Here is a 26,100-nt window from a genome sequence, read left to right on the forward strand (position 1 = left end):
AAAAAAAAAAAAAAAAAAAAAAAAAAAAGAAAAAAGAAAAAAAAAAAGCAAATTTGGGGATGGGAGGGGTCCCTTTAAAATAACTCTCACAATTCGCATTATTTTTTGTGTGGTCAGCTGTTCACTGAGTTTTTTAGAGAGCTGGGGCATAGGGTGTGGACTGGGGCAAGTTTGGTGAGCACAGACAGTGATGTTTCCTCCTTCCCTCTTCACTTTGGTTTAATCTGGCTTCTCTCATCAGTTAATAGCATGAGGAATCAGTGGATAATGCCATACCATGCTTTCAGCATAAGCTCACCTAGGAATTTGGCTTTCTAGGCAGATTGTTAGGGAACTTGGCATTGCCCATTTTCATGCATGAAATTCTAATCTAGAAGGAAAAAAGACCAAGATAATTCTACTCATATAAAGAAGGGTACCTTCTGTATCTACCTAGGGATCTTATTTGAGCAATGTATAAATTTCAGGAATACACAGGCATCTTTTACAGATACAAAGGCCTCTCATAGGAACTTTGTGTATTCTCAGCTTTTAATATGTTATGGGAAAGGTACTTTTAAAACCTGGTAATTGATATTTAAAAACAATTAAATTAGTTGTGTTTAGGACAACTACAGTTACATAACTGGATGAGGTGTACTATTTTCTCAACATCTAATAAAAACAAAACCAGCTACCTTAAGAAAAATTTAAACTACATCCTTTAACTAAAAGAACTAGATCCCATATCAGCTTTGAGAATATAATTAAGTTTTTGATTTACAGATTGATCATCATAGCCTTTGTCTCTGATACTGAAGTTTAAAAACTGCAACTAAAGAAATTGTATAAAAAAAGAAAACATGTTTAATTTGTCAAAGCCTAGCTTCCGTTTCCCAGTGTGACCGCATCAATCATAGAAGCTTAAACTAAAATGGAGCTTAAAGTTTATCTAGTCCTATACTTAATTTATAGTTACAAGAACTTCTTAGGCTCAGATAATAGATATTTGCCCAAGGTCTCAAAACAAGTGAGTGACAGAGCCTCCTACCTTGATAACTGCTTTTCCCGTGACGTTGGCCACCAGGAAGTTCATGGCAATATCTTCACAGTTCATATGAGCATCTACCCAGTTCTTGATATCCCCAGGCATTTTGTAGGTATACAGGTAATTAAAATACTGTCAAGTGAGACAGAAAGAAGAAATACTCAAAAATAGCAGTTCCCTTTGGCTGATAAATAAGCGGTAGCATAGCCAAGTCATGGGGACAAGCTTTCTCTCATAAGATGAATCACAAGGCTGTATTATTAGGAAAGGTACAAGGAGGTATTAGAATGCTTTTGGTCAAGTGACCAAGCATGAAATAGTATAGAAATGGGTCAAAAAAAAAAAAAAAAAGCATACATAGTCTACTACCGTAAATCTCCTTAATTATAATCCTTAGTTTCTGTTTTTTTGTTTGCTTGTTGCAAAATACAAAAACCCATTTCTGGATCTAGAGACCTGAAAAATACGAGGGCAGTAGTGCTGAGCTAACAACAAACAATCGATATGAATACAGCTAAATTAAATTAACTATGTTGAGCTGAACGGACCTTTCTCCTGACATCAGTTCTTTGCTGACAACAGACAAGTTATTATTGTTTAATTAAACCATACACTCCCAGGGAGCATTCTACAATTGAACTGAATATTCTAAAATCAAATGCATATTCCCCAATCTCTCCCTAATAAAAAAAGAGTCAAAAAGACGAAGTGATGATTCCCAGAGAGGAAATACAAAAGGCTAATAAACACAAAAAAGGAATTTCAATCTTACTAGTAATCAAATCAAAGTTAAGACAATAAAAATCACTTTTACTTATAAAAATAGCTAACTTCTTTTCTATTAAACATATTTCATGCAAGAAAAGGCATGGTAAAACAGTTTTATATTTTGCTGGTGGGAGTGTAAATTCACACAAACAATACTGAAACCAACAGACACATACACATACACACATATATGCACATATAAAACATATATACGTTTAGAATATTCACAACATATATATGTATATGTGTATATATACGTGTATGTACATATATCTTAAAAAACCCAAAATATTCATTCCCTTTGATATAATAATTCTATTTCTAGGACTCTATCACAATGGTTATGAGTACAAACAGTTATGAAAATGGACATCAATCACTAACATTAGATATTAAGCATTATCTAAAACAGCAAAAATTTAGAAAGAAATATCCAAGATAGCAAAATAGTTATACATGACTTCTAAAGCATTAAGATAATGGTATCTTAATTATGCTAAGAAGTAACTGTTTATGAAGATATGTCAATGACATGAGAAAAGGCTCACAATGCAATACATGAAAAAAGCAAGCTAATGAGAGTATTTACAACTGTCTGTGTATACATACGAGTAAGTAAATAAACAAACGGCAAGCTGGAAATAGCACCTGAACAATAAAATGGTTATCTCTAAGTGACAGGATTACAAGTAACTTTTCTTCATTCTATTTTATGTATTTTCCTATTTTCTACCATGAGCGTGCATTACTTGTATAATTAGAAAAAGGACAGCTTTATTTGTAAAATACTGTCACACAATATGGCTTTTGTAAGCCCTCTCGGCAGGTATGGAAAATTAAATTGGGTCAGATACAATGTGTACCATTCTCTCAGTTTTGTCGACTTGCCCCAGGACTGCGCCCCCTTACCTTGTGATAAAAAGCTGCCCCGGTGAGCACCATGGACACTTCATTCGTCCACTCAGACTCGTACTTCCACTTATTCATCTCATGGTCCCAGAGATGCAGACGACCCGGGTAACCCACCAACCGGTCAGGAAATTCTCGCCAGACCTAAGGACAGACAAATAATAACAATCAAGTCCCAATTCAGACAGCAACCATTCAGTGCTGAGTTATCCAAACAGGTATCAACAGACTTCCTAGGTTCAAACCGTTATAACCTAAGAAGGTCATAATGGGATTCTGGAGATGTTCCATCAGACAGGTGCTAGTTATTCTGCCAATACTCAAAGACAGATGCTGATTCTGACTTCCTCCCAATCTTCTTGTATGCGCTTGGGAATTTCAAGTAATGTGGGGGTAATAGCTTACTGAGTTGGGCCAAGGTAGGCAATCTCTTAACATGATTAATGAAATAGGTTCCATTCTTAATGAATTCACAAAATGAAGGATAAATGGAACCTTGTAACTCAACTGCCCTGATTTGTATTAAATTGGTGATTATGAAAACTTATAATAAAGTCTCTATTTCTTAAAAAAAAAAAAAAATAAGCATCTATTTCTCTTGAGCATACACCCATTCTTATGACCTATTGGAAGCCTAAAGGATAAAAGGGCTGCCTCATTCTGTAATCTGTAACACAATAAAAACAAATATTTGATTTCCATATCTGGAAAGGTCCTTACATAGAGTTTTGTTGGATTAAGCAGAATTGGGTATACTGGGGATGAGGAATTTCCAATACCTTCTCCCATGTATTTCTGTATAATTTAGTTTAACCTTGAAAAGATCCATACCATGAATGAGTATGATAATTTGCTGGTTGGTCTTCGTGCCTCTTATCAGTCTCTGTTGCTAGTTCCTCAACCATCACCAGACTTCTAAATAATGGAGTTCCTGAGAATTCAGTCCTAGGCCCTATTTTCTTCTTCAAACTCTCTTTAAGGAATCTCATCTAGTTTCAATCACTTTAAGTATCATCAATAATCTGGTGACCTCTAAATTTAGTTTAGCCCTGAATGTTCTAAGATAGCCAACCACTTAGTTAATATCTCCACCTGGATAAACAAACCTAACACGTCCAAAACATAACTCTTGATTCCATATCCCCAGACAAGTCATTCTCTCAATCTTCTCCATCTCAATAAATCAACCAGCCAGTTGCTCAAACCCAAAAGCTAAGACTCAGTCTTTATTCCTTCCTTTCCTCATGTTCAATCCATTAGCAAGTCCTGCTAGATCTTCTTCTATCTCTTACCACCTCTAGTGCCATTCCCTCTAGCCCAAACCACTACTGTCCATCACCAAGATTACTGTGCTAGCTTTCTAATTTGTCTCCTTCCTGCCATTCTTGCCCTTCCAAAGCATCATTTGCACAGCATCCCTAAAAGGACCATTCCTAAAAGAATATTAGTGTATTCTGCACAGGGTAATTCAACTAGTGCATTCTCTCCTATTTTATATCTATTTTAATAGAGTTATTTTCATCATCAATTTCCCTAAATATATATAAAAGTCATATGATCATATGCCAGAGCAACTAGAGGCTTCCCCAACACACAAGTGTTGCTGAGTCCAGAAAGGACACTTCATGTCACTCCCTAGGCCAGAGCCAGTGTGTTTGGGCCCTATGCCCTTTTAAGTTTCCTACGGTTGCTGTTAACAAAGAACCACAAACTGGGGGGCTTAGATCAGAAACTAGTCTTAAGTTTTAGAGGTTAGAAATCTGAAAGCAAGGTGTTATTAGGGCCATGCTCCCACTGAAACATGTCGGGAAATGTTTCCTTGCCTCTTCCTAGCTTCTGGTGGCTGGCTGTCAATCTCTGGCATTGCTTGGTTTGTAGATGCCTCATTCCAACCCTCCATCTTCACAAGGCCATCTTCCCTCTGTGCAAGTCTATCTCTGTGTCTAAATTTCCCTTTTCGATAAGGACATCAGTCTGTGAATTAGGGGTCACCCTGACAACATTTTAACTTGATTAACCCCTGAAAATACCCCATTTCCAAATAGATAATACCCCATTTCCAAATAAAGTCACATTTTGAGGTACTGAAGATCAGGACTTCAACAATTCAACCTATAGTATCGCTCCCAAAATATTTAAAGAAAGGTACCGCCCTCAAAACAAAACAAAATGGCTTCCCACTGCACTGAGAATAATATTCGAACTCCTTCACACGTCACAGAAGGCCTGCCTACTCTTCACCTCTTCTCTCACCATGTCCCCTCACTCTCCAGTGGCCCTTCTGTTCTTCAGCCACCACTAGACCTCAAGCCCTCTGCACTTGTTATTTCTTCTGGCTGGAGTGTTCTTCCAGCTCTTCCAAAGGCTTGGGTCCTTCTCATCTGTCAGATCCCTGTTTAAATGTCAACTACTTTGAGAGGGCTTCTCGGACCTTCCTTGCTGAGGCAAACAGCACCCCCAACCAGCCACTCGTCGCCACACCCCCCCAACCCCATCCTTTTCTTTACCAAACTTTTACTTGCACCATTATCTTGGTTATTTATTGTTTACTATGTATTTTCCTCTTGCAGAATTTAAACTCAAAGAGGACAGAGACTGTTTTATACACTGTGGTATCCCAAGCACAAAGAACAGTGTCTGGCACTCTACAACATTCCACATGCAGTTGTCAAATGCACGATTGGGCAGAATCTCAGCAAGTAAAAAGCCAAGAATGAAGGGAATCAAAAATCCTCCTCTTTTCTTCAGAGAAAATATATACCAGAGCCAGTATACTCCTTAATTCAGGAAGGAAGCCTGCAGCAGTACTGACCAGCAGTTACCATGAATTATAACGTGATATCCATTGTGTGTGAAGACCACAGTCCTATTTCCCCACTAAAGCACATGTTGTGATTTGTTTTTCCAGAAGCAGGTAGAAGGGGCATTTTTGGTGAGACACTGCATTGTCTTGTCCAGTCCTCACTGTGACCATCTCCGTGCTTTTATGGAATGTCTGACCTAGGTCTTGGGTGTGGTCTGGGATCATGAAAAAGCTTTCATTTGTGTGAAACCAGCTCACCTAACAGGGCTCTCAAACCCACAACCTTGGCTTCATTAATACCATGTTGTAACCAACAGAGCTAATCGACCACAGGCATCGTCATAATAGCTGCAGACAAATGAATTCATGTCAAACATTTTCTCAGATGTGTAATGCTGCTGCTGTGTTCTCTCTACTCTGGGGTTTGTATTTCAGCAGATTAAAATAATATGATACTATTACAGTTTTATAGAGCCCAGAGCAGCAACACAGTATGTGAGCCATAACTTCTGTTTGTTTTGTGGGCCTGGGCAGATGCCATGAAATGCGCTGCCAGCTTCCTTTTCTCAGCACCAAGCACCTGCCTGTTAAGTCACACCAATGCCATGATCACTGATTCATGGGGTTAAAGAGATTTCCGAAGGGCTCCAAGCACACATAACTAAACACCAGGGATGCCGAAGTGAAAGAAAAGGAGTAGGGCGTGGGGAGGGGGCATCCAATTCAGTTGGCACTTCTGCTGAAGATGGAAGTTGCTTTTCTCCCCCTGTTTACTTTGAGTCAACACAGCTCTCTACTTCATGCTAAGAAAAGCTCAAATCTCTTTCCCTAGGGATTCTTCTTTACAAGCCCCTCTTTTGCAGCCATAATAATAACATTATTATTATTGGTTCAGTTGTCGAGTCCAATGCTGTTAAGATTTCGGTCCTCTTACTGTTGGCTGAAGTCACTTATCAGACTTCTCTCAGGGACTTAATTTGGTGACAATGGGTCAGATGCTAAATTCCGCTGCTCCAAAAGGCATCAGAGGTGTCCTGAATTTCAGGTTGCTTTGGAGCCTTTATAGTGAGCGCTGTTCCTCATGCGGGGCCTCTCAGCCCTTGACTGATTCCAAGCAGCTGGATACAATCAAGATACCATCCTTGTCACTTCATCTATAACTCTGCAGCTGACTACAGGATCAAAACGGAGTGAAACAGAATGGGATGGGCCCTCTCTAATTGAGCCCTAGTGTAGTACGAAGTCGATTATGTATACAGTAAAGCATTTTCCCAGCCAGATGAGCAAGAGCTCAAACTCTACCCTGTCTCTTCATGGCTACCCACCCCTACTCTAATTCAACTTTTTTCTTTTTACCTCGGGGAAATGCTCTGGGTCAGTCTTTTGTCATTACTACCAAATGCCTTTATATATTGTGGTGTGGGTATCTGAAACTTCACAGAATATCCCTGGAGTTCCAGAAACAGTGCTTCCACAGTTACATTCAAATCACAAAGTCAATATTAAATTGTCTATACCGTTGAAATCCTCCATATATATAGCGCCTTCATCTATTTTAAATTGCACACATTTTGGGGGACAGAAGCCTATCTCTGTTATAATAAACTCTCTATGCCTAAGTTAGGGACTTACCAATAATTTGGATAGTCCTTCCATTTGTGGCTATCCCACACCACTAGTCAAATGGGGATTGTAACGATGTAAAAACATCCTCTAACTGTTTCTTTCCATTCTAATTTTTATAATCTTGGTCCTCAACACCTCTTACCTGATTATGGAAATATTCTGCTCTCTAGATTCTCAGCTATGCCTACTCGGCCATTTTCCAAGTTCTTCTTTCTTGAGACTCCTGAGGTCTTTTGTCGTGTCCCGTTATTATAGATAGGATTAAACAAATATCTTCTACCTTTGTGTAAAAGCCCACAGGAGGCAGCCTAGACTGAGTCTCACACCCTACAGAAAGTGGACCAGAGGCACGTGGTTAAAACAGATCCAGGAGGCTCTGCCACTGGTGCATTGTGCAACTGACCTATTCAAGGTGTCTTGCTTCCATTTTGCATCTGTAAAATAAGGGGTTGGATTAAGTGACTTCCAATGTCCTCTAACAGCTAAAATCTTTTATCTTCCTCCTCACTGACCTGTTCCCAGGGAACTAACCCACCAATTGTGATCTGTTTCAAGTTGTAAGTTTCTAAACAGCATGGGCTGCATTATCTAACTTTGTTTAAAATGCCATGCACATGTAAGTACCCAATAAATGGTCCTAAAAAGAGGATAATGCACTACCTTCTAAGCCAGCTTACAGAGTGCATTTTAAACTCAGGGTGTGTGCTAACCGCAGTCAGATTCAGGAAACAGACTGGGGGGATAAGGGGGAAGGTGTAACAACAGGTGGTGCCCATCTGGGATGTCCAATTATGAAATCACGGGTCAGCACTAGGGGAAAAGCCACTCTCTGAAGTGGCTTCTACAGTCATCACACCGTCAAAGGCACAGTTCCACAGGGATATTGCTACTGGGTGAGCAATGTATTAGGACTCATGAACCAAGAGACAGACTAAGAAGTAGTGAGGGAAATGGAGTGGGGGTGCAGTCTATGGATCCAAGCCGCATCAAACTGGGCAATGGTTTCATTTCCTTCCTTGCACACACTGCCTGAGTTTGGTCAATCCTTAACCATCAAAGTGCAACACAGCTCTAAGAACCAGCACAAACCTTGCTGTCACATGCCTAGGTCAGCCAAGACAGAGCACAGGAATCCAATATGCAAAAGCATCTTTGAATTAGTGGCCCTTCTTCCCTTCAGGCTTCGTCTTGCATGCTGCCCAGATGGGAAGGGGGCAGCTGGCCGGCTTCCAGTTCTGAGCTGGCTTCCACAGAGGAGCCAGTTATAGGATTCACTCTCAGCCCTCTGGGAACAAAGCTCACCTTTTATTTTTGGAATTTCCTGAAATGAAGTGGAATGGAGGGACTGACTGGCTTCATTTTCAGCTTATGCTTTTAACTACATTGGTAGTTGGCAGTTTTTATCAAGGAGGTGCTTTGAAAAAAGCCAAAGAGCCTTCATTCACTCCTGGGCCACAATTCAATGCCGATACTAGCCATCTAGAGCCAGGGAGCCCAGAAGTTGTCACGTAGAGTTCCCTAATGCTGACTAGTTTTGACAAACACATGGACAAACTGCATTATGGATTAAGATTTACCTGCGAGATCACTTTAGTCTGCCCGAGAGACCTTCCCAACCCCAGGCAGGAGTTTGTAAAATAAGCCAAGCAGGAAAACCAATCATACAGGCAGGCTTCCGGGGTTTGGGCTGCATTCCCATTTGCCTCAGTCTGGGTAGAGGTTGGTACCTTGGTGCTGGGGCACATGATCTCCATTCTTTGCAAGTTATCTTTTAAGGCCAGGGGCCATGAAGATGGCAAAGAGACAGACTGGGGCTGGCCATAGTTGATAGAAAAATTTGTGCCATTAAATCTTTCAATAATTATCCCTCCTAGGAAGACACTGCCAAAGAAAGGGTCTTTAAACATGTACCTCATGTTTGTATCTGTGCCAGCTCACTGGACAGCATAACCATGAGCCTTCTGTGGATAATAATAAGACTCACACTTTGGGAGTTGGAGCTGATGACCACTGTCCAAGCCATCTCGGAGATCTGCAACCTCAGAGATCATGTAGAAGGCAGAGGGCACTTGGTCCAGTTCCCTCATTGCACAGATGAGAACACTGAGACCTGGAGAGACGTGGTTCTCCCAAGGTTACAGTGCTGGGTCAAATCTAAATTGGTCCTAACTCCCAGTCCAATCCTCTATTCATGAAGTCATCTGACTTGCTACTATGCTAATTCTAAAAAGCACCTTATTGTCCCCAAGCTCAGTACCTCACCTGAAAACAAAGAAGTCAGATTATGGTGTGAAAAATGACATTCAGGGTCAATGTTCTTCAGCTCTGTGGTGCCAGTGGCAGAGACGAAGAGGGTCACAGGTGCCTGCTGAATGACCAGGTTCAGAATAGAACCAGGTAGGGAGAGGAGGTAGGGAACATGACAAAACCCTTTGCTCCCATCAGTCCTCATCTCTAAAAACTACTGGCTCTTTGTGAATGTGGTTTTCATTTAGCAAAGAAAGCCATATGCTCACACCACTAAAAGAAAGAACTCCCGTCAGCTGTGCAGCAAACTAGTGAGACTCCACATCTGACATCTGAGGGCCTACTGGAACCTCGTAATCTGTGAGGCTCCAGAGCAGAGAAGGAAATGCAAGCAAAAAGCAGCTAAATGAAAGATTAACCCCAACTACTATTTTTCATGAGGCAATGAATCTCTTGGGAGATAATAAGAAGGGAAGGAAAGATGTGAGTTCGAGGGGATGAGAGGAGGAGGAAGACAGGGGTCAGGATCAGGTCGTGGGTTTTCTAATTTTGTGCTCCCTAAGACCCAGTAAAGATGAAATCACTTTTATTTCCATAACCTCAGCTCCAGTGTGGGTCATACTATTTCTAAGTCTAATCTCAGGAGATTGCTTAATGAAGTTAAAAGGAGAATAGTCATCATAAGCCAAATGATGATTCTCTTTAAATCCTGCACAACCAGTGGAAACAGAGACTTCAGTTTCTTATAAATAACCATTATTGAGCCTTCAAAACTTCAAGCTGATTTTGGTGAGGCTTAATTTAAATGACCAGGGATCAAATATATTAGCTCTGTCCACCAAGGAGGAAATAAACTCTCCTTACTTCAAGTAGCTGCCCTGGTGACTTCCATCACTTGCAGTCAGGGACACTACAGCATAACTGGCCAGTCTCCTTTGTTTTCTTATTACTGTGCAAGGGTAGGAAATGACAGTGACCACAAACTCAGTAATCCTGGCTGGCTTCAAAGCATAAATCTGCTTCCCAAATCATTATTTAATGCATTAATTCATCCTAGTGCCCTATATGTGTGCTTAAATCCCATAATCTCTTGGTGGAGAATCAAGCAGCAGAGGGACTTTTTCAGATTACTTATTTATTTATATCTCATCTATTTCCAAAAAATGATTTGGGGTCACTTATAATAAAAGGCAAAACTAAAGTCCAAAGTATCATAACAGATGACATCAACATTATTAAATATATGTATATAAACACATATATCTAATATAAATACACATACATCTAATGAATATAGATAGACAGATATAGATAGATAGATATATCTCCAGATATACTCCATCTAGCTTTAAAATCTTAATTCTGATATTAAGTTCTAGAAAGGCAATCCAACAGCAAGCTAAAGTCATACAAGCTCAGGGATGGAGAGATTTGAGTGTTCTTATTTTATTAATTCATTATGCATCTGACTCACAAGATACTAAGCTCCCAGTATTTTTTAAATTAAACATTTTAGTTTGAGATAATTATAGATTCACATACAGTTGTAAGAAAGAATGCAGACAGCCTGTATACGCTTTACCCAGTTTCCCCCAACATCCTGCAAAACTGTAGTATGACATCACAACATGATATTGACATTGATAGAATCAAGGCACAAAGCATTTCCACAGCCACAAGGGTCCCTCCTGTTGAACTTTTAAGACACAACTGTCTCCCTCCCTATCCTTCACTCCTGGCAAGTACCCATCTGGCCTCTATTTCTATAATTTTGTCATTTCGAGGAGGTTATATAAATAGAATCATACAGTATGTAATCTTTTTGGATTGGCTTTTTTCACTCGGCATAACTCCCTGGAGAATCATCCAAGCTGTTGTGTGTATCAGTAGTTTGCTCCTTTTCATTGCTGAATAGTATTCCATATGGTATGTACCTGCCATAGTCTGCTTAACCATTTATCCACTGAAAGATGCCTAAGCTGATTTCAGGTTTTGGCAATTACAAATAAAGCTGCTACAAACATTCACATATAGGTTTTCATGTGAGCATAAATTATCATTCCTCTGGGATAAATGCCCAAATGTGTAACTGCTGAGTCCTATGGTAGTCGCATGTTTAATTTTATAAGAAACTACCAAACTATTTTTCAGAGTGGCTGTACCATTTTACATTTCCAAAAACAATGTGTGAGCAATTCAGTTTTTCTGTATTTTCACTGGCATTTTCTGTGTGTATTTTTTTTTTGTTAACTTTAGCCATTCTTATAGGTGTGTGATGGTATCTCATTGCAGTTTTATTTTGCATTTCCATAATGGTTAATGATGCTGAACATCTTAGTTGCCACCTGTATATCCTCTTCGGTGCAAAGTCTATTCATGGCCTTTGCCCATTTTCTAACTGGATTATTTGGTTTTTTACTGTTGAGTTTTGAGAGTTTTAAAAAACATATTCTAGATGTTTAGCCCTTTGTTGGATATGTGGTTTGCAAATATTATCTCTCAGTCTATAGCTTATCTTTTTGTCCTCTTCACAAGGTCTTGACAGAGCAAAAGTTTTACATTTTGATTAGGTCTAATTGGTCAATTTTTTTTTTTTTAATGGATCATGCTTTTGGTGTCAGATCTAAGAACTCTTTGCCTAGCCCTAGAGTCTGAAGACTTTCTCCTTTTTTTCCTAAAAGTTTCATGGTTTCACGTTTTACATTTAAATCTGATTCACTTTCAGTTAATTTTTACATAAAGTGTGAGGTCCAGGCCAAGGTTAAATTTTTGCCCATGGATGTCCAATCTTTCAGCACCATTTGTTGAAAAAGTCAGCAAAGAAAAGACCAGGACTTTTCCACTGAATATGGAATACGGAATCATTATACTTTGAACAACTCCTGACAATTCTACTGACAGGAAGTATACATAAATTCAATGTCCAAATACATCCAATTCAATAAATATTTACTGAGCATCTACTATGTGTCAAGCATTTAGGCATATAGTGGTAAACAAGGCAGATACAATTCTTGCATGAATGGACCACACTGGAGAAGAGGCTTTCAATCAAGCCCAGATCTCTGCTGTGGATGTATTTAGTGGCCCTGGTTGTGAGAAGCCAGTTTCTTCCTTCCCTCTCCAAGCACAGTGTCAACATGTGGTCATGACCTCCACCCAACCCTTCAAATCTTCAGCCCAAAGGCTGATTGGAAACCTAGAAATATTACTAGTAATGGTTGCCAACTCTTGATCTAAACCAGCCAACAGACAGCAGCAAATATATTTCAATCAGGATTAATGTGAACCCTAAGCACCAATTTTCATGCACCAAGAAATAAATACGATCTGAGAGATGAGCTGTAAATATCACACTGATTAGTTCATCTTGCTTTCTAGAGACTTGTTTCACAGTTGTGACATTTCTAAGGTCTGGGACTACTCTGATCCTTCAAGTTTTCTTTCTCTTTATTCTTCCCAAATGTGGAATCACTATGTCTAATGCAATAGCAATCACCAACCACTGCCTGAAACTCACGATTTTGCAGGCAGTTGTACAATTTTGCAATGAATGGATGCAGCTTCATATTCAGGAGAAATGACAGAGCTTTCCTCCAAATGCTACATACACTGCCCTCTTGAGTGAACTGGGGAGTTCAGGCCTGGGGCTGCTCTGGCTTCCCCTGGCCCTGGGCCCAGTCCTGCCCACACATCTCCTTGGAGTATCTCTATCACAATTAAGACAGATAAGCAGCCCACGAAGACAAATTCCCCACATCCCCAAACCATAAGCCAAATTCTGAAGCTCTGAATTCCTGAAGCAGCCAAAGCTCCCCTGTAATCAATCCCAATGAGACAGCAGGCAGCTTTTGGAACAATAACCCTGAAACATATGGATCCTTTCAGGGTTGGAATATCATTGCAGATATCTCCTTTTGAACAGTGGGAGGGAAAGCACATATTCTTTAAACCATCAAATGTACCAACACCTCTTTAAAATAACGATCCCATATTATGAGCACTAGTTTTGAGGCAGAGATACAAAACCAGGTGGCCTCCATGGTGCTGCAGACAGGAAAGATCCTGGGGTGAGGTGAGGGTGCGGAACACACAGCGCTGGCTATGGAAAGGTCTGCAAGGCTCTTTCCTCACTAGGGCTGCTTGGTACAAAATGGAAAACATACTAAAACCAATGGAATGGACTTATCTGGAATGGGGGTCTTCGAGGAGGAGAGACCCTCAGACAGGCAGATGTGCCAGCAGGTAGTATGTGCCCTTCTCTGTGGGGCAGGGAGGCTGCTAGTCCTACATTGGATGTTTCATTAATGGCTATATAAACAAATTCTGAACTTGCTGTTTTAATTTGCTCAGTGGGGAAGAAAAAAGTGCCACTCTCTTGTAATTCCCAACTAGGTGCTTTTTTTTCAACGATCAGATGTTATTTCAATGTTCAGCAAACATATTTGATTTCCTTCCCTTAACATTTGTTTGACTTGTTCTCCAATGGGGACTGGGTGCTTTGGAAAAGCTCTGAGAGGTCAGGCTTTACTGCGGCTTCCCTCAGCACTTCCCTGGGCTTCTGGCCCACTACTTGGGATCTTCTTTCAGCAGCACTTGCTGTAGCCGTGGCACACATGAACTATTTTCCCTCCAGGTCCCTGTGAGTCTTGGGGGTGTAAATCAATGCAAGCTGGAGATAGGACAGACCTAACCGATTATTTAGTTCTCCTACAGGCTGAAAAACAGGGAGCCTGAAGCAATGTGAAGAATACTCTAGGGAGATGATCCTCTAAGAAAGAATGACTCACCTCTGACCATAGTTTTCCATTTGTCTCTTTTGGGAAGGTCTAACTGTACCTGACAGGTGAGAACACTCACAGAAATGAGCTGTTTGTGGCCCATTCTCTTCTAAAGACAACAGTCTCTATAATGGCAACCCTTCAGGTACTTCCAAAAAGTGATAAATGGAGGTAACAGACAGGGATATGTTCTTTTCGACACTGTGCTAACATTATGGCCAGGCTAAGGAAAGGTACTCAGGGGAACTGTTGCTTACTTAGATATATATGCAAGGCTCAAAGAGAGCTCACACCCCTCAACTTAAAGAATAGGGTATACCACAGGCCTAAAAAAATTATAGTATTCTAAAAGCTCAACTTTGGCAAACTGGTCCTAGCTACACTGTAAAGCTTTAGTGTCAGACCTAGCACAAAAGCTGATCCAGTGCAGCTCTGGCAAGGTTTGACCTTGTGCTCGCCAAAAACAGGCCTGGCTCAGTGTGAATTCCAGTGCCAGCAGCATACCAGGAGCCATGCAAGCTAACTCCCAGACTGGATCCACAGTGCACTCTGGATACAGGCCACCATCCAGATACGAGAAAGAAAGACTTTAATTCCTAATCTTCCCAGTCATCGCTAGGTCAGACTTAGGCTCAATGATCTGAGTCACACAAGAGGTCAAGGAATGAAAATCTGAGGTGCTGGTTCCCACCAAAAGCTGAAATACTTTCAATAAGTATATTTATTGGAAGTGGATGCACTGCAAGTATGTCCTTTGTTTTATGGTTCCTCTGTTAGGGATGGCCCCTTTTTATCAGCCTCGGCTATGTAAGTAAGAACTGAGTTTCTCTGTGCCCAAGATGAACTCAAAGGGTGAGCCTTTCCTAGAGTCCATCCATGGCAAGATGAGATAGGAGGTTCCATGTGCTGTAAAGAAAAACCCTTCTGCAGAGACCCTCCTGGATTCCCAACAGACCGAGACACATTTTCACATTTAGGATTCTGGGGTATAAATCTAGGCAGGGAAGCAGTTAATTTCTTATCAGAAGGATCATAAGCACAAGCCTGTGAGAAGCATGTCCAAGACTTGCTTTGCATTTTAATTTTTATTTATTTGTTGTTTTGAGACAGCGTCTCACTTTGTTGCCCAGGCTGGAGTGCAGTGGCACGATCCTAGACTCAAGCGATTCTCTCACCTCAGCCTCCTGAGTAGCTGGGACTACAGGTGAGTGCCACCACACTTGGTTAATTTTTTTTTTTTTTTTTTAATTTTTAGTAGAGATGAGGTCTCACTATGTTGTTCACGCTGGTCTTGAACTCCTGGCCTCAAACCATCCTCTCACCTCGGGTTCCCAAGGTGTAGGAATTACAGGAATGGGTCACTGCGCCCAGTCATCTACTAGTTTTTAAAGAAGTTATGAAGTCTAATTCTAGGATATGTCATTTCTATTTTTCAGTTGTTGTAGTGAGAAGAGAAAAAGTGGGATCATTTATTAAGAATTGCAGATTCTAGGCTGGGTGCGGTGGTTCACACCTGTAGTCCCAGTACTTTGGGAGGCCGAGGTGGGCGGATCACCTGAGGTCAGGAGTTTGAGAACAGCCTGGCCAACATGGTGAAACCCCATCTCCGGTAAAAATACAAAAAATTAGCCGGGTGTGGTGGCAGGTGCCTGTAATCCCAGTTACTCGGGAGGCTGGGGCAGGAGAATCGCTTGAACCTGGGAGGCGGAGGTTGCAGTGAGCCAAGACTGTGCCATTGCATTCCAGCCTGGACAACAGAGTGGAAAAAAAAAAAAAAGAATTGCAGATTCTATAATCTCTCCTACTCTCCTTGGATACACATATAGAAAGCCATAAGTTTTACTAATTCTGTTTAAAACATAAATGTTATACAGCATCTCAGCTCTGGAATTCTCCAGTTAGCGAAGCCCCCTCATCACTAATTAAATCTGAGCTATGGAGTAAGCTGGTCTTTTCTTTCTCCTTGGTTCTTCAATTCATTCAAACACTAACTCTATAGATTTTCCACTAGCACAATCTCCAGTCTCTGCAACCTCTAAGTCATCCTGTGATCTGACGGCTTTTACCATATACTTCTCTACAAACCTACAACACCTCTTTTCTGCCTGTCACTTTAAACTTTTCAGTTGACCTCTTAGCCTGTGCCTCCACTGGCCCTCTATTAACCTAAGCAGCCTAGCTTCCACTGCTCACCAAAACAAAATTCCCACTCTGCCACATCGATATGCTGATGGCTCCCCTGTGCTACCACACACACCAAGCTCATTCTCCTTTGGTGTCTTTCTACTTGGTGCTTCCTGCACCAGGAAACCCCACTCAAAGATGGTTTTATGTTCTCATGAAAAAACTGGGGCATTCCATGCTATTTTGTGGTCTTCCATGGTTCTTTGAGAGTATTTACTTGTTATTACCTTGGGAAGTTGTGAACAAAGTAATACAAATAAATTCTCACAATGTATTAACACCCAGGAGGTATTACCAGTGCTACCACCCACAGGATACCCAGGTTGTAAAAGGGAGAGCATCAGTATTTTGTGTGCCTAACAACACACAGTTGCTCTTGGTGAATTCCTATTCTCACATGAACAGGAATTCATTCACTGACTTTATAATGGATATTCTTAGCCAAGAGCATTTCACATCTCTCAGGTGAAAATGTTCAACACTTAAGTGTTACTAGTAATTTTTATGGTTGGAAATGAGGATCAAAGAAGGAAAGAAAAAATAAATTCACAGAGTCATACATTTAGCCAAGTCTCCATGGCTCATTTTCTGCCACATGTTTTAAACTGTCTCTCTCAAAGGTGGAGGAGGGGAGGAGGAATAAGTTGCTTTTTATTTCCCAGCTCTCAGATCTGAAATAAAAGCAGACAGCCTTGGAAAAAAAAAATCAAACATTCAAGTAACACTATACGCTGCTACTGTTCCCCTAGGAGTCCCTCGCAAACGAGTATCAAGAACTCAATAGATACTTTCCTAGTAAAATACATAAACAGATAAATAAATTATCCGAGGCTGAAAAGAATTTCCACATCTGGTAGCTCACTAGAGCTTGTCAAACAAGTCAGAAACACGCAGGGCCAGAGAAGATCATTCCTAGCTCCTGATTTCAGGGCTGGAGAGAGAATGGAACATTTCCCAAAGCCCTTTGCCTTCCAACAGGAAATACGATCCATATAAACACACAAATAACCCCTCTGTTTTCTTCCAATTAAATAAATAATGATACCCGGTATTCGGTCCAAATGTCTGTGTGCTCAAGTCACTGATGCTGGAAGAAAACGGGCTTTCCTACACGGTCTAGCCTTTCATTCCCAAGAACTTGCTATGGTGTGCCTTTAAGGGTTATATTCAATGTATATTTAACACCCCAAAGAAGTAACTTAACCCCTGTGCCCTTCAGTTTTCTCAGCAATAAAGCCTGAAGTGACAGGATGATCCTAAGATCTTCACATTCTGACACTGTGTTTCTTTTAAACAGAGCTTTCTGACTGGGGTGCTATGAATGGGTAATGAGCATGTAAAGATCCAATCCTCACTCATCAGCAGTGAGGCCTCGGGTGGGTCACATCTAGTGTGCCACAGCCTCGTCTGTGTATCCCAATATAGCGTATTGGCATCATCTATTTGTGCAATGATTTGACAAAGGATGGAGAAAGGACTATTGTGACTCTAATAACTTTCTCCTGGAGAGTGATTCTAGAGTTCACTATCAATTTGCAAGCTAATATTCAGGTAGATCTCCCCTCATCATTTATCTTACATCTCTTCCCTCTTACACTAGGCCCAAGTTTCTCTCATAGCTCTTGGAAGTGTGCAATCTGTGAACTGGCCTTTAATTACTGCTTTATGTTCCTTTAGCAAGACCTGGAGCCAGTTGCTTTAAAATGGTCTCTGTAAATCAATTCTTCCAACTCTTTAACATAAGCGCTGCCTTAGGATGCCTTCGCACTTGTGAAAAACATGCTGGAAGTCTAGGGCTTGAATCTACATGTTATTCCTCAATACAGGCATCGTTAGAATCCTGAATGAAGATCTGGTTCACCATATTCGGCTCTGTCTCCTCCATTAAAATAACTTCTTGATTTCTTTCTTCAATTTCAATATGCTGTTGGCTATCACCTGCAAATACACCCTTATCTTAACACACACAGTCTCTCTGTGTTCCACAAGAAAGTGAAGGAATCTGACATTTTTTATGTGTTGAAGTTTGGTACTTTTCCACACAGAATCACACCTTACAGATCTGGCTGTACTTCTGATGGCTTAGAATCATTACACCCAAAGGGATCTCAGGAAGTCACTTGGTCTATTCTTTTTTTTTTTTTTTTGAGACGGAGTCTCGCTCTGTCGCCCAGGCTGGAGTGCAGTGGCCGGATCTCAGCTCACTGCAAGCTCCGCCTCCCGGGTTTATGCCATTTTCCTGCCTCAGCCTCCCGAGTAGCTGGGACTACAGGCGCCCACCACCTCGCCCGGCTAGTTTTTTGTATTTTTTTTAGTAGAGACGGGGTTTCACCGTGTTAGCCAGGATGGTCTCGATCTCCGGACCTCGTGATCCGCCCGTCTCGGCCTCCCAAAGTGCTGGGATTACAGGCTTGAGCCACCGCGCCCAGCCGTCACTTGGTCTATTCTTCTGTGTCCAAGCAGAACTAGGAAAACCACTCTAAATGCTGGGGGATTGCAGGCTTCCTTTTCTTAAAAATTCCCAAATGGAAGACTGCTGTCTCTCCAGGCCTCTTAAAAATTCTTTGGGGCAACAGCTAAATAGGTCTGCTGCATGATTTCTCTTTGATTCTCTTATAGTAAATACTGTATTTAAACCATTTTTACTTTTAAGTAGGATAATGAATTTAACTATTACAGAAATGATAAAAGCTACAGAAAAAAGAAGAAATAGAGATGCTTATTTCAGAGAACAAGCAAGGGCAAGGGGATATTTCGATTATGCTAACGGTGCTGAGGTAGCTAGACTTACCAAACTGGCCTAGTAAGAACATTAAATCCACAGTGACAGATGTGTCCTCTTTTTAATCACACATCGAACATTTACCAAAATAGACCTTTCATGGGGCCACATAGTCTCAACAAATTCTAAAATAATAAAATCGTATTTTCTGACCACGGTAGAATCAAGCTGGAAATACGTAAGAAAACTATTAACTTAAATATTTGACAAAAATAAGCTATGTACTTTGATATAACTATGGGTCAAAGAAGATAATACAATGGAAATCAGAAAATATTTTGAACTTAAAGACAATAGAAATACGACACATCAAAATCTGGAAATGCACCTAAGGCAGCAATTGAAGAGTAATTTATAGCTTCATATGCATATATTAGAAAAACAAATATTGAACTCAATGAGCTGATCTATCAAGTCAAAAGGCTAGAAAACAACAGCAATGTAAATTCATCAAAGAAGAGAAAGAAATTAATCAAGAAAGGAGTAGTAATTAAATACAAAAAAAAGCACAAGAGAAAATCAACAAAATTAAAAAAGTTGAGGCCAGGTGGAGTGGCTCATGCCTGTAACTCCAGTGCTTTGGGAGGCTGAGGCAGGAGGATTGCTTGAAACCAGGAGTTCAAGACCAGCCCACAACAACATAGCAAGACCCCATCTACCAAAAAAAAAAAAAAAAAATTAGTATAGTGGGACAATTCTGTAGTCCTAGCAACTGGGGAGACTGAGGCAGAAGAATCACTTGAGCCCAGGAGTTTGAAGTTACAGTTAGCTACAATCGTACCACTGCACACCAGCCTGGGTGATGGAGTGAGACCCTCTGTCTTTAAAAAAAAAAAAAATTAAATTCTTTGAAAAGATTATAGATAAATCTCCAACAAGATTCATCAAGAAAGAGATAAAACAAAAATTGCCAGTATCAGGAATGAAAAAGAGTATATCATTCCAAATCTTACAGGCTTTAAACAATAAGAGAATATTATGAATGACTTTATACCAATACATTTTGTAATTTAGAAAAAATGAACAATTCCTTGGAAAATATGATTTATCAAAACCAACACAAGAAGAAAATCTGAATAGTATTAGAGACATTAAAGAAATTGAGTCTGTAGTAAATATGCAAGGGTGCTGGTTGGGAAGGAAGGGAACATGGAATGGATAGAAGAAAGTTACAAATATTAACTATGGTCTGGAGATCAAGCAACAGAAGCAAAGAATGTGGTACCTATGCATATTTTCTCCTTTCCTTATGTATATATACTTGGATATATAAACCAGTTTATTTTTCTTCTTTTCTAATTACTATTTGAAATAAGAAATATTGCTACAATTTATTCAGTTTATACAATTTATGTAAATTTATGCTATTTATTCATTGCGTGTTTACAGTTGGTTCAGCTTCTTGAGTCTGTACATTTATGTCTCTTGCTAATTTGGGATGTTTTTAGCCATTATTTCTTCACATGTTTCTTCAGTCCCACATTCTTTCTCTTCTTCTGAAATTCTAATGACACAAATATTATATCTTTTGTGATTGTCCCCCAAGTCCCTGAAGCTCTGTTCATTTTTCACCAATATATTTCTTCTCTGTTGTTTACACTGGAGAATTCCTATTGATTTATCTTCAAGTTCTCCAGTTTTTTCTAGTTATCTCCATTCTCCTACTGAGCCCATCCAGTGAGTTTTCAATTTTAGGTATTGTAATCAGTTTTGAAATTTCCATTTAGTTCTTCTTTATATCTTCTTTTTACTGAAACTTTCGTTTTTCATTTGTTGTAACAGTACTCATAATTGCTTATTAGAGCCTTTTTTGTGATAACCTTTTAAAAATCTTTATCAGATAATTCCAACATCTGTGTCATCTTGTTGGCATCTGTTAATTATCTTTTCTCATTGAAGTTGCAATTTTCCTGGTTCCTGGTATGATGAGTAATTTTGGAACACTCTGATTATTGCTATAAGATGCTGGATCTGTAAATTTTCTCTGTTGGTGTTTTCTACCTCACTAATTTAGCATTTACCTTGCTTCCTTCCTTCTACTTGCTTTGAGTTTAATTTACTCTTCTTTTTCTAGGTTCTTAAAATGGAATGAACTTTTGATCACTGTTTTAGACTTCTTTTTATAAGCATTTAATGCTATAATTTTCCCATAAGCACTGCTTTAGCTGCATCCCCAAATTTTTTTTCCAGTTTTGAAAGTTTACTTACAATAAAAACGATCAATTTTAAAGGTATAATTCATTGAGTGCTGACAAGTGTATATAATGATATAACCACCACCATATCATAACATAAAACATTTCCATCACCTGAAAAGCTCCTTCTTGCTTTTTTGTGGTCGATCCCATCCCCCAGCCCTGGCAATGTAGTTTTTTCTACTCTAGAATTTCATATACATGGAGTCATACAGTCAGTAGCCTCCGACCTCTGACTTTGTTCACTTAGCATAACACTTCTGAGATTTATCCATGTTGCTGCATGTATCCATTTCTTTCTTTTTATTGCTGTGTAGTACTCCCCTGTATAGATATTTCACATTCTGTTTATCCATTACCAGCTGATGTTTCTAGTTTAGGGATCTTATAAGGATAAGTCTTTATGTAGACATATGTCTGCACATATTTATTTCTTTTGGAAGCTGGGTCATATCAAACATGTTTTATATGCCAAAGTGTTTTCTAAATTGGTTGTACCAGTTCACATTTTCACTAGTAATGTATGAGTTCAAGTTGCTCCACAGCCTCATCAATACTCAGTATTGTCATTCTTTTTAATTTTACTTATAGCCATTCTAGTGGAGATATAGTGGTAAACTCACTGTGCTTTTATTTTAAAATTGCTGTAATGACTATGATGTTGAGGACTTTTTTGTGTGTTATCTTGTATCTCTATATCATCCTTTATTTACTTATTTATTTATTTTATTTTATTTTATTTTTTGTTTGAGATGGAGTCTCACACTGTCACCCAGGCTGGAGTGCAATGGTGCGATCTTGGCTCATGGCAACCTCTGCCTCCCAGATTCATGTGATTCTCCTGCCTCAGCCTCCCGAGTAGCTGGTATTATAGGCTCACACCACCACACCCAGGTAATTTTTTGTATTTTTAGTGGAGATGGGGTTTCATCACATTGGCCAGACTGGTCTCAAACTCCTGACCTCATGATTCACCTGCCTCAGCCTCCCAAAGTGCTGGGATTACAGGTGTGAGCCACCATGCCCAGCCTATTTCATCTTTTAAAAAATGCTTGAAGCAGTAATGTTTGCTCAACCCACCCTTTCCCCCTCTGTTTAATCCTATTCCGCTTTTTTAAAAAAGTTATTCTTATTGGCAAGTAATAATTGTACATATTTATGGGGTACAATGTGATAGCTCCATACACATACACATTGTAGATAAGCAAATCAGACTAATCCATCACCTTGCATACTTATTTATTTGTGGTGGAAAATTTTAAAATCCATTCTTTTAGCAATATTGAAATATAATATATGTCATTATTAACTATAGTCACCTTACTGTGAATAGATCACCAGAACTATTCCTCCTCTCTAACTGAAACTTTATACCTTTTGACCAATATTTCCCCTTTACCCGCCTTTCTCTCCAACATCTGGTAACCACCATTCTACTCTCTACTTCAACGAGGTCAGACTTTTAGATTCTACATTTAGTGAGATAATACAATATTTGTCTTTTTGTGCCTGCCCTCTAGATAGCATAATGTCCTCTAGATTCATTCATGTTGTCACAAATGATAAAATTTCATTCTTTTTTCAAGCTGAATAGTATTCCATTGTGCATATGTATCACATTTTCTTTATCCACTCATCTGTTTATGGACACTTAGGTTGATTCCATATCTTGGCTATTGTGAACAACGCTGCAATGAATATGAGAGTGCAGATATCTCTTCAATATACCGATTTCAATTCCTTTGGATATATACCCAGAAGTGGGGTTGCTGGATCATATGGCAGTTCTATTTTTAGTTTTTTAAGGAACCTCCATACTGTTTTCCAAAACGGTTGCATCAATTTACATTCCCACCAAGTGTACAAGGCCATACATGTGTGGTCCATTTCTAAACTCTTTATTCTGTTTTATTGTCCTATATATCTAAATTTATCCCAATACTACCATGTCTTGATTACTGTAGCTTTATAGCAAGTTTGAAAATAAGGAGTGTAAGTCCTGCAACTTTGTTATTTTTTTTTAATTGCTTTGACTTTTTCAGGTCTGATGCATTTCCATTTCAATTTTAGCTTGTCAATTTCAATAACGAAAAGCCTTCTGGGATTTTGATTGGATTTCTTTGAATCTATACAATTTGGGGAGAATTTACATGGTAACAATACTGAGTCTTTGGATCCACAAGCATGCTATATCTTTCCAATCATGAAGTTGTTCTTCAATTTCTCTTGGCAACATTTTTTAGGTTTCACTAAACATATCTGGCACACGTTTTGTTAAATTTTCAAGTATTTCAGTTTTTATGCTACTGCTAGAGTACAAGCAACTTTTCTTGTAGCTTTTTGGAAATATAGCTGACATACAATAGATAGTTATTTAAAGTGTATAATTTGACATGTTTTAGCATCTGTATACACCAGTAAAACCATTACCCCAATTAAAATAATGAACATATCCATTTCCCCTAAAAGTTTTTTGTACCCCTCTGTTATTCGTCCCTCCTGCCCTTTACAGCCTGACCCTTCCCACTTACCTTCCAGGCAACCACTGATCTTTCTATCTCTAGGGTTAGTTTGCACTTTCTAGAATTTCATATATATGGAATCATAAAGTATGTTCTCTTTTTCATCCTGCTTCATTAACTTAGCATAATTATTTTGAAAAATGTTCACATTGTTGCATGTATCAATAGTTACTTCTTACTTATTACTGAGCCATATTCTACTCTATGAATGCATCACAATGTTTATCCAGTCAACTGTTGATAGACATTGTTTTATTTTCTCCAGTTTTTGCCTATTACAAATAAAAGCTGCTTTCAATGTTAGCATACAAGTATTTGTACAGACATATGTTGTCATTTCTCTAGGGTAAATATCCATGGGAAGAATGGCTGGTCATAAGGTAGATGTATGTTTAACATTTTAAACTCCAAACTGTTTTCCAAAATGGATGTAACCACATTATGGATCATGGTAAAGTGGAAGGGCATACAGGCCAGAATAATCTTTTCTATATCTTTCATATGTAGGTTGGTAAGGGAGATTTGTTCATTAATCAAATGTTACTGAATTAACTACTGAATGCAATGAACTGGGTTAGGCACAGAGGACATAGCAATGAATAAGACAGCCATGGTTCCTGCCGTTTGCTGCTTACATTCCAGAAGGAAAAACAGACACTATAACAACATAGTTCACAATTATTTGCTCACAAAGACATACAGAGTGCTCTGAACCCAACCTGACTGGGGACTCTCTCAAAGCTTCTTTGAGATAGTAACAGCCGAGCTGAGTGTTGAAGGATGAGTAGAGATTAACAAGACAGATATAATCCCAAGGGACTGTGATAACACCACAAAATAGTAGTTCTGGGATCCAATATAACTACCCTAGGATGTAAATATTTACTTATTTATTCCCTTAATCAGTTAGGCCTGCTCCCAATTCCTGCATGAAAATCAATCCTAGGCTTTAGCATAAAAAGCAGGATCTAGGAGCATCATGATCTTTTTCTCTTGATTCAACACTAAACTGAGTCCCTTCTTCAAGATAGAAATGTCCCTTCTGAATAATGAAAACAACAATCTCTTTCATAGTAGAATCTCTTTCATCATAGTAGAATCATGAATGGAATAATGAAAATAGCAGTAATCATAATGATAACAGCAGCAGCAGCTAACACGGTATCTGTAAAGTGTACAATCTACTGTCCATCACACAGGAGGTGTACTTACTGCCCTTTGGTGCTTACATTCTAAAAGGAAAAAAAGACTAAACAACATAGTTCACCATTATGTGCTCACAAAGAGGTACAGAGTGCTCTGAACCCAACCTAGACTGGGGAATCTCACTTTCCATGTGGGAGGCACTATGTAATTTCATCCAATGCAAATAATAACCTCATGAAGTAGATACTGTCATTACCATTTTATATAAGAATGAACTATGTTCCAGAGAGATTAAATAACCTGTTCATCATCATAAATCGGTCAGTGATAGAGCAGGAATTTGGGCACAGAGGCCCTAAAGCACCAATGGTAGGGGTATGTAAAAAAAGTATTTGTTTGCCTTAGAGTCAAAATAATTTTGTGACAGGCAAATGATATGCTGATGACTGTAAGTACTACTTCTGAGGACCACTGATCTCAGGCAAATGTCACTCACAGTAAAAATCCTCAGAGAAGACAGCACAGTGTCAGAAAAATTTGGATTTAAATCCCAATTCTTCCACTTATTAGCTGTGTGACTACAGGCAAGTTATCTAACCTTACTTAGTCTCAGTACAGAATGAGAAAAACATACCTGCTTTGCAGGCCTGGGCCAAGATCATAAGTAATGTATGGAAACACTCAGGACGTTGACAGGAACATAGTAAGTTGTATATACAAGGTTGTTATCAAAGTTGTTCCTTCCATAGCGTCTGGAGATTCTGACTAACAGAGATAAGAAAGCTTCCTGGTTTCACTCTTCTAATAATTATTTCTTTAGAGGTAATATGGAATCAAACACAAGTAATCAGAGGAAAGAGGTAAAGATTCGAGTTCAGTCCCTTAAAGCGCTGCAAAACTTCCTCTCGTTAACATATTCTTAGTTGCCTAAAACAAACTCAGGGTTGAAAGAAATCATAGGAATACATTTAGCCCACCCTTCTTTTAGTAGTCTTCCTTTAGACCAACTGAAAATACTAAAGAGACAGCACTCTGTCCATCTTGGCCATGTCGTTTTGAACATTCCTTTTTTCCACCTCTCTTTTGCCACAAAAATAAACAGATGAGTAG

At 39.2% G+C, this 26,100-nt stretch overlaps 1 protein-coding gene across 5 annotated transcripts in view; it reads right to left on the minus strand.

Annotated features, from left to right (window-relative positions):
• Positions 1 to 26,100, minus strand: part of EXT2 (exostosin glycosyltransferase 2) — a 203,059-nt gene that overhangs the window by 52,937 nt on the left and 124,022 nt on the right. For all 5 annotated transcript variants that reach the window (XM_017858114.1, XM_017858117.1, XM_017858115.1 and 2 more), the window contains 2 exons: positions 2,705 to 2,848; positions 1,031 to 1,159 (listed from right to left, as the gene is read on the minus strand). In XM_017858114.1, the coding sequence (XP_017713603.1) occupies positions 1,031 to 1,159; positions 2,705 to 2,848 (273 nt within the window). The remainder of the gene's footprint in view (positions 1 to 1,030; positions 1,160 to 2,704; positions 2,849 to 26,100) is intronic.

Source organism: Rhinopithecus bieti, unplaced genomic scaffold (genome assembly GCF_001698545.2).
Source record: "Rhinopithecus bieti isolate Rb0 unplaced genomic scaffold, ASM169854v2 scaffold_46101, whole genome shotgun sequence".
In the NCBI taxonomy this organism is placed as follows: domain Eukaryota; kingdom Metazoa; phylum Chordata; class Mammalia; order Primates; family Cercopithecidae; genus Rhinopithecus; species Rhinopithecus bieti.